This window comes from Populus nigra, chromosome 17 (assembly GCF_951802175.1).
Source record: "Populus nigra chromosome 17, ddPopNigr1.1, whole genome shotgun sequence".
NCBI lineage: Eukaryota > Viridiplantae > Streptophyta > Magnoliopsida > Malpighiales > Salicaceae > Populus > Populus nigra.
In genome coordinates, this window is record NC_084868.1 from 7,555,755 (window position 1) to 7,565,966 (window position 10,212).

The 10,212-nt window shown below is 33.7% G+C and overlaps 1 protein-coding gene across 2 annotated transcripts; it reads right to left on the reverse strand.

The window, feature by feature from the left end:
- Positions 1-1,508: 1,508 nt before the first annotated feature.
- On the reverse strand, positions 1,509-8,060 carry LOC133676623 (uncharacterized). Of its 2 annotated transcripts, XM_062098334.1 has the most exons (9): positions 7,676-8,060; positions 7,126-7,308; positions 6,794-7,048; positions 5,925-5,959; positions 5,767-5,835; positions 4,559-4,724; positions 3,822-4,477; positions 1,927-3,590; positions 1,509-1,757 (listed from the first exon to the last, which is right to left on the reverse strand). In XM_062098334.1, the coding sequence occupies exons 1-8, from the start codon at positions 7,794-7,796 to the stop codon at positions 1,938-1,940; spliced, it is 3,138 nt and encodes a 1,045-aa protein (XP_061954318.1). In that variant the 5' UTR covers positions 7,797-8,060; the 3' UTR covers positions 1,509-1,757; positions 1,927-1,937. The 2 variants fall into 2 exon arrangements, with proteins under 2 accessions (XP_061954318.1, XP_061954317.1); XM_062098333.1 differs by having other exon boundaries at positions 1,509-3,590.
- Between the last annotated feature and the right edge of the window lie 2,152 nt (positions 8,061-10,212).

A 10,212-nucleotide genomic window follows, 5' to 3' on the forward strand; every position in this document is an offset into this window, starting at 1 on the left:
AATCTCATATGTTATCAAAGAACCAATGAGCTCCTTCAATAGAAGTTTGATGAGGTATGACTTCTCAGATTGCCGTCACTTTTGCTTCCTAAATCTTTGGTAAGGACTTAAGAATTTTGGTCACGATATCAACATTAGTAGAAGTAATACCAAGAGCATCCAAACTATTAGTTTTAGTGGTTATTCTAGTAAACATACTAGTTACAGATTTATTTGGAAGCAATTTGAATAATTCATAGTGATAAACTAACATATCTATTTTAGATTCTTTAACTTAGTTAGTTCCTTCAAGTGTTATTTCTAAAGCATGTCATATGTCTCTAACTTTTTTTTTTCCACTTGAAGATATGCCTTCTTCAAGATTTTTTCTTTATAAAATTATCTCATAAATATCAAGAGTTTATACCTAACTCTCAAAAGTTTACGAATATGATTATTGTTATCACAAATAACTCTCTCGATAAAGTGGATAATACAACTCAAAGTTCTAATAACTTTATATCTCACAAAATAGTACTTAAAGGATTTGAAGTATAGTGAGAATGAGATTAAATACTATTATATTAGAATATCAAGGTTTAATAGCACCAACTAGAATACAATCAAAGATTAAAGAATTTGTAGTGTTTTTACACTTAAAATAGCTTTATATTATATAGGTTTGGATTCTCTTATAAATTTTACAATTAGAGAAGCTATTTATATATTTCTAACAAAAACTAACCATTTATAGCCATTACAGTCTAGTTGACAGCTAAAACGATCAACCAGTTCAAATTGATCAAGTTAATCAATTAACTGGTTCTTGTAGAATTCTAAGATGTTCATTACAAATGAACAAGCGGTTAACTAGTTCATAAGAACAATACCACCCCAATCATTTTAGTATATTATGTAGAATATTTATATATAAAATAGAACATTAACATAATAAAAATAATAGACAAGTAGAAAAAAAAAGATAATAAGACATCTAAGCTCAAGATATGAAATGATGTTAAGAAATATAAATGTTATTTATTTTATTATTCTTTAAAATGTAAATGATAAATGAGATTTAAATACAAAAACAAATAAGACCATAATCAAGATCATAAATAAGTTGAGATCTATTTGAGATTACTCTAATACGTTGAGGACTTTCTTGAGATTTCTTAAAATGACTATTAAGAACAAACAAAATTATTTAAAATATATCATAATTTATTAACTATTTTACGTATTAAATTAGTTTGATTCTTAAAAGTAATATATGCATAAACTATTAAAAAATATTATTATTTTTTAATGTGAATATTTCAAATGTATAAAATAGGCATATGTTAAATGCATAAAATATTAAAATTACTATTTTTTATTGTGAATAATTGAAATATATAAATGTGGCCTTTATAAAAAAAAATTATTATTATTTTATTAATTGTGAATAATTGAAATGCATAAATGAGGTACCACTAGATGTCAATAAAATCATTTTTAAAGCATTCAAAACATTTACATCCCACAGAAAATCCAATGAAGCATCAATGATATAAACATGGATATGTAGGCATAAAATGTACATTCGAACTACAACTCTGTCCTCCCGTTATCACATCCTACATGTCTGATTTGCACACCCTTACACAATTTACACCCCACAAAATCCTAACAAGAAACGTGGGGTGAAGCTCTCATATCCTTCCACTCATTCTCTTGTTGGTAGGAAACAGAAACTCAGATAGTAGTTTAAACATTTTCTCCATGTAAACACCTATCTGCAATCCATTATGAGGCAAGATCAATCTAGCATGAAGCAGAACTCCAGGAAACTTAAAGAATGACTTCATTAATACTTACTGATGACCTAAGATTAAATACTTTCATCAAGTTGCAAGAGTATGACACAATACAATGGTATTTGATGATCACTTTATGCAATTATACCTTCGAGAAATTTACTGCTGGGATGTTTCACCATCTTTAGGTTTTCCATTGGTGGTTGTTGGATGTAGTAAGATGGCCGCCTCTGCCATCTGTGCTTCCACCGTTGTTGATGCCCTGGCAGGAGTGGCAGAGCAAGCAGGCTTTGACAACTCAGTGTATTCCTCCTGAATGCCACAATCAACTTTGCTGGCATCATCTTGAGAATGGGAAAGAGAATCACTGACAAGTTCTTTGTGCACGTCGACATGAATATCTAAAGCTCCGATTTGTTTGGTCAAACTATCAACCAGGTCTTTAACAGAAACTTTCTCAAGTCCTGCCTCTGCCTTCTCGTCTTCCACCATTGTTGATGCTATAGCAGGATACGGAGAGGAAGTATGATTTGACAACTCTTTGAATTGCTCACCAATATGAGAATGAACTCTGCTAACATCATCTTGAGAAAAGGAAAGAGAATCACCCACCGCTTCTTTATGCACCTTGACATGAATACCAAAAGCTCCTATTTGTTTGGTCAAACCATCAACTTGGTCTTCAGCAGAAGCTTTATGAAGACCTGCCACTGCTTTCCCTGTTTCCACCATTGATGATGCAATATCAGGAACAGAAGAGCACGCAGGATTTGACAATTCTTTGCATTCCTCCTGAATACCAGAATCAACTCTGATGACATCGTGTCGAGAAAGGGAAAGAGAATCACCACCCCCTTCTTTGTGCATATCAAGATGAAAATCTACAGCTCCAACTTGTTTGGTCAAGTCACCAACTTGGTCTTCAACAAAATCTTTCTCAATTACTGCCTCTGCTTCCATGATTGTTGATGCCATAGTAGGATTCAAGGAGGTGGTAGGCTTTGATGAGTGTTTGAATTCCTCCTGAATACCAGAATCAACTCTACTGACATCATCTTTAGAAAGGGAAAGAGAATCACCTACAGTTTCTTTGTGCATCTCGATGTAAAAATCCACAGCTCCAATTTGTTTGGTCAAACCATCAACTCGATCTTCAATAGAAGCCTTTTCCTTCTCATTGGTGCTGTAAGGATAAGGCAAACTATCCTTGATATAATTTTGGCTACAGATCACATCTCCACTTACTTTCTCTAATGAGGTTATATTTTCAATAGAACTCGAGTCAGTTGTGATATAAGGCAATCCATTGCAGAGAGTAACCTCTGTATCTTTTTCAGGAGCATCACCCTTGCACTCTGTTTCCTTTTTATCCTTCAAGAAACAGGCATCCCCATTCCTTTCAGTAAAACCACTATCTGAATTGTTCAGAGACTTATTACATTCTTCCAATCCAACTTTCTTATCCTTCAAATTGCTTTTTCTTTCACCTTGAAAAGACATTCTACTCTGGGCTTTCAGAGATGTGCTAGCATTGCGTTTCTCATTTTTCACAGCACTGGAGACCCTTGGTGCTGCGATAGAGGATTCCTGCAGTAGCAAGGGAGATTTAGATTTCATGCCCGAGGCAGTTACCTGATCCATGATTCTGGTTCCCCGAACTGCTGTTCTAGCAGGCTGAAGCTTTCCAACCTTCGCCTCATTTGATCCTCCACTTGGACTAACAACACTTCCTGCCCCAAATCCAGGCAAGCCACTGGGCAGAGCTTCATGAGATTGCTTATTTCTATTGGGAGTTCGCACAGCTGATCTTACCTGCATAATTGGCAAATTACATGTGTATATTAATTGCCTGAAAAAGAACAAAATGGAAGAAAAATGATCAAGAACATGGAGATTGTTTTGCAAGCTTAAATTTTAAGAAAACTACATTTTGTTAGATAGTTATCCTAAGCATCATAAATAACGTCTTTTTTATCCCCTTTCCCTCGGCAAAACCACTTCCCAACAAGTCTAAACGCTTATGAAAGGAAACTCAGAACTGACCCCATCAAAGAAACCAATTTTGGGTGACGGCAACCGAAGGCCTGAGGGTTTAGCCGAATCTGGATGGAGAACTGAACTGCTTGCTGTAGTAGCTTTCTTTACACATTCACCCGACAATCCTACTTGGGTACCATGCCCAACAGAGTGTTCATCATTGAAATAGTTTTGAGAATCCATAACTTGGGAGGCATCACTGTCTCCAGAAGCATCTTTGCAAGAGCTAATGTCAAAGCTAGATCTTGAACTGTTAGACGTTTTATTAAGTGTAGAAGTTGGTGATAATGATGCTGAAGACCATTCACTGATAGAGCTAGCAGGTGATATGTTGGAAGAGAGTTTGGTCACGGATTTCAAATAAGGAGAGAGATGTGAACTAGTTGACTGGTTTTTGTTTCTTGATGGCAATTTTAACGCGGTTTTGACATTTGAAGTAGAGGAAGAATGATTGCCAGTTCTGGAGTCATCCTTTCTCAAAAAATTCAATGAAGATTTACTGCTACTATCTGATGACAAACGTCCTGAACTATCAACACAGGAAGAAGTTTTTAGCTGAGTTTTCAATGCTGATGAAGATCGCAATGAAGATTTAATAGGCACTGTGGGCCTAGGCACAACATTTCGGGGACCACCCAAAGCAGGTACTTTTGCACCCCTACCTGCACAATGCATTTACATCAGCAGTTGCACATTTTCTGGATTGCAAGGAATAAATCATAAAAAATGAGAGATGAATATACCAGTCAATCTTTTTTCATTTTCTGGACTATCCTTATACTTTTCCACTTTGACACGGTTGGCACCTAAGGAAGCTCTCTTAGTTGCTGGTGTTAAGAGGGGGCCAACTCTGCTCGCTATCTTGGGCGGCCTACATAGAGATTTTGAATCTCCATTTACAGGATTAGACTGTATTGACAAAATAATGTTAGTTAAACCATATCCACAATCAGGTCCATTTCGTCATATGCTTATTTTTTGCCTCAAGTAACCAAACAGCATGCCCAATATTATCTAGACAATACATCGAGATCAAATGACCAATGACCAATATCTGCTTCCATTTAAACTAGTGTTGTCAAAAGGCACTCAGGCAGGCACTCACTTAAGCGCTACAAGCAAGGCAAGCCCACATCACCTTCATTAGCCTCAAGCGATGAATTTCAATGATGCACTCGCCCGGTAGTGAGTGCTGGGCATTAAAGCTAATGCCGGCTTGAAATACATCTTTTTCTGTTGTTGGAGTTTTCTTTTTTTAAAAATGATTTATGTTGACATATTTGTCTATTATTTTAATCTACCACAAGAAATAATTTAAGGGTATTTTTTGTAAAACACAAGGATTAGAGTAAAAAGTTTTTTTTTAAAATCATTAAAGTGAGAGACAAACACACAAGAAATGACATGTTAAAAGAAACACCAACCACACTTTCATTTTTCAACCATGGTGTTGAACAGAGTTAGAGAAGAACAAGCAATACTTTAATTTTTATAGTTGAGAAGAAGTGTAGGAACATCAAAGTGCTAGAACTACACATGAAAAGGGATCAAGTTTTAATTCTAAATAAGTGCATTATGGTTTGAGAGATGAGGATTTGAGTTATAATCATAAAATTGAGTATATGGTGGACTCAAGTGAAGAAGTGGAAAGCATGGGTGAAGATGTGATTAATGAATAATGATGATGAAATTTAAGTTTTGCTTTTTAATCTATTTAACTACTTACTACTTTAAAAAGAGTGAAAAATATAACTTTATATGACTGTTATAATATTGTGGTAGTGTTTCTGTAATAACAATTGCTTTTCAAAGTGCTTTTCGCATGGAAATGTATCAAAATAATATATTTTTAAATTTTTTTAAATTTATTTTTGACATTAAAACAATAAAAAAAACACTAATATCAAAGTAAATGCAAGCTATGAACTATGAAGTTTCTGGACAAACAGACCTGCTTTGCAGTCTTCTCTGTTCCTTGCATGACTGCATTTGGTTTGTTGGGAGCAGTTTTGGCTTTTAACTGAAATTTACAATAATAAAGTATCAAGTACAATAGTTCTTATAAATAGCGACAACTAAGTGATTTACAGTTCTAGCTGTTGAAGTTACCTTATTTTGAGAAGCAACATCCGTTTTCTCCAAAGCTGAAAGGAATAGTTCTTTTAGTTGAAGATAAACTAACAAAAAATATAAGATCATAATGGATTTATTGAAATCTTCCAGCCAAAATCCACAAGTTAACTGGGGAACGTAATAGTCTAATCAACCTGAACTTAGACGAAAGTTGGTCACATCAAATAAACAAAGGAAACCATCCTGCAAGATCCAAACATGTGCACACATGCAAGAGGGAAAATGATGGCAGGTTGACATCACACATGGAATACCCAACACAACTGCACCATCGTTTGTGCATGAAAATGAGTCCAGCAATCGTAACTAAAGTTATGAAATGCATGTTTACTTTAGACTATCCTGCAAGACCCAAACCTGTGCACAAATACAAGAGAATGACAGCTCAAAGTTCTACAGGGTAAATCCAACAAAATCACACCATCTTTTCCGCAATGGAATTAATCCAGCAGGTATAACTAGATGGATGAAATGCATGTTTACTTTTCACCTTGTCCCCTGGGCAAACACGAGCATTGTGCCCATCTTAGCTAGGAATCAAGATGACCTACGGATTTTAGATTTTGCGACATCGGAAAAGATTATTTTAGACTGTTAGAGCTGAAAACCAGCTGAATGGTAGTGGCAATGCTGGAAAATGTGATGGAACTCAGGACAGTTTGACAGTATTAGAGGAGGTAAATGAATGGAACCCAATTGGCTATGTGGTTGTATCACCAATGGACTTAAGTAATAGCTTACTAGACTTAGAACAATCAATTATATTGGTGATAGTGGACTGGCTGCAAAGATGCAGTATTTTAGTTGGTCTGAGACCAAGTGTACAAATAAACTCATATACTTACATGGGATACTTGCATTTTCTGTTTCCGGAGAAACCACTTTACTAGTTGAATTTGCCACATCAGATCCTTTAGTGGATCGCTGGATTGAAGCTCTTATATCTCCAAACAAGTCAGCCTCAAGATTCTCCAACGTCAAATTATCACTCGCTAATGTGGATATTGAATCAGTAGATTTATGAATATCCTCTTCAATTCCAGGTAACATATGTTTCCCACTTCCAATCATGGTAGACAACTCCTCCGGTTCTAAAACACCTGCTTGCACCAAAAAGGCATACGATCACACCATACCGGACAATGATAAGACGGAAGTACAGGAAATGAAAGCAAACCTGCGCTTGTGAAGAAAGCACTGTCCCAAGCTATACTTTTGCGCAAGTTATACTTGTTCTTCTTTTTCACCCTTTCTGCTTCCACTGATTCAACTGGTTCAGCTCCTACTTCTCCCCCGTCGAATTGCGTGAAGTTGGCATCTGTAAAACCCAAATTACTCTTGGCCTCTGTCTTAGCAGCATCTGCATTTTTAGTGCTAACAGATTATTTATGCCACACATAATCAAACAAATTTGTTCACAATCTGCAATCTTTTGGGCACTTTAAAGCTTATATCAATCACCGCTAATGCTCAATTTCTGAAACTATTTTCTTGGATTAAAGAAAATACTGAGATTAAGCAAGTAGGAAAAATAAAAAGGGGTAATTAAAGTTCCCAATTTAAAAATAAAAACAATTAGCAACAAGATCACCCACCTACATGTCGCAACAAACAAATAAATCACTAGTTATATTTTTAAGCTCATTTTGCAGCACTAAAAACAGCTTAATCAATGTTTTTTTTTTTAAAAAAAAAAGAAATAAGTACATGAGTGTTAAAAAGAGGACCTGAAAACCGGACATGAAAGCCGTGAGAAGGAGAGCTATAGAGGCAATCGTCTTCGAAGGAGACATCAATGAGGCTCAACCTTCTATCTTCGAAACAGAAATTTTGCTCTGATTCATTCATTGCGAAGAGGATCTATAATCTATGTCGAAAATAAAAAATCGAGGCCTTAAAAGCTATTTATTTATTGATTTTGAATTTAGGGCTTGGAGTGAGAGAGTTTAGAGCCAGGTCGAAAAGGAGGCCGTTGCCGATAGTCTAATTTCTAAAGAGAGGGAGATAAAATTTTGAATTTTTGGAGAAGCGGTGGTTTAAAAAAATAATTAAAAGATAAAAAACACGGTAGGATGGGATGTAGGTGTCTATCTGGTGTATGTTCCGCTTTGACGGAGATCAAAATTTCCTGTCATCTAGGCGACTGACAGGGCCGATTTAAGAGATCCAGTGCTGAGCTATGCGCAAACCACTACCGTTTGATCACGTCAGAGAAAGGCCCACAGCTATAAAGAATGGCTGTGATCAAATTCTTGCCAGACGAAAGAAATTCAGGAGTTTCATTTTCTTAAATAATAAACAATGGAGGGTAAAAAAATTGATTTTTAACTTTTGTTTCTAATCTCTCTTCGAAATCATGATCCAATGACCGGTAATCTTTTTAGGTGAGTTTGTTTTGCACTTGTTTTTGTGTTTGCAGTGCAAAAAATACAGTAAAATATTTGATAATTGTAAAAATTATATTTTATATTGTGAGATCTATTAAAAAATTGAGTTTAAAACACAGTTTTTATAAAGTATTTTTTACATGTTTTTATAATCGAGTTTCGTAAAATACTGTTTGGTTTTGTGTTTCAAAAGCGCTTTTGAAAAAATTGACATTTTTTTATTTTTTTTCTTTGCTTTAAATTAATATTTTTTAATGTTTTTAGATCATTTTGATGCACTGCTATTAAAAATAATTTTTAAAAAATAAAAATATATTATTTTAATGCATTTCCAAGTAAAAAACACTTTGAAAAGCAACCGCAACCACGCAACTACCAAACATTTTATACATGTTTTTTGCTGTACATAAATCTCAACCATGATTTTTACCAAAAACGTATCTAAATCCAACTAATCAAACCTAACCACACTTTTTTTAAAAACTTATTTTTTTAAACCACGACCACAAAAGTTATCTAAAAAACAAACACACTCGAGAGCGTTTGGAAACGCGGATCAACCCGTGTTTCCAAAAATTTTAAAAAAAAGTTTTTGCAAAAAATTATTTTTTTTATATGTTTTGGATTATTTTGATGCGTTGATCTCAAAAATAATTTTTAAAAAATAAAAAAAATTATTTTGATGCATTTCGCCTTGAAAAATATTTTGAAAAACAATCGCAACCACATTCCTGACTGACCCAAAGTGACCAAATGGCATTAAAAATTATTATTTTTATTGCTTGCAAATTTAGACGGACACGTAATGCTAAAAGGATAGGTGTTTTTCATTTGCATGTTTTTTATTGTAAATTTTTTTTATATAAACTAATATATTTGAGAAGAACATTGGAAAACAGCATAGGTTAGGAAGTTGTCATTGAAACTAGCTCAACTCAATAGGTTGTGTTTTTCCTAGTAATGCAATCTATATACCTAACTAGGAATATTACATTTACTTGTATTATGTAATTCTAATAACATAATTTGTCAAAGAATCAATTCAACCTAAAAGGTTAAGCTGTTAAGTGATGTCCCAATATATGATTTATATTATTCTCTAATATACTTTCTCAAGTGAAAGCCTATTGGGCTTGGAACTTATACTGGTTTACACTACCTTGTACTTAATTATTATAAAATAAATAGAGGTGGTGAGATTCGAACTCGTAACCACTTGGTCATTAAGGCTCTGATATCATGTTAAAGAAACAATTCAACCTAAAAGTTTAAGCTGTTAGGTGAGGTCCCAAGATATGATTTATATTATTATATAACACAATCATTTCAATTAATTCATTGGTGGTACTTAGGGGTGTTTGATATTGAATTTCAATATGTTGTTCAAGTCTCAAGATATTATTTATATTATTATATAACACAATCGTTTCAATTAATTCATTGGTGGTACTTAGGGGTGTTTGATATTGAATTTCAACATGTTGTTCATCAAAATTTGAAAAACAAATTGCTTCAAATTAATCTTTTTAGTGTTTTTAGATTGTTTTGATGTGTTGATGTCAAAATTAAATTTAACAAAAATATTATTTTAATGTATTTTCAAAAATACTTGGAAAAACAATCACTGCCACACTTTCAAACACTCATTCAATGTAGTGCAACCAACACAATTCAAATTCCAATATATATAGCTCTGTTTTAAACTCTTTCACATTTTGATACCTAGTTTCATACACAAAACAATCATAATTCAATCAATGATATTTCAGTGCATAAAGCTCGTAATGCTTATATGGGCGCTTTAAAATTTAGTTTCTTAACGCTATGATAAATTTAAGTGAATGAAAAGTTTTCTATCTTGAGTAGAGAAATTTAAA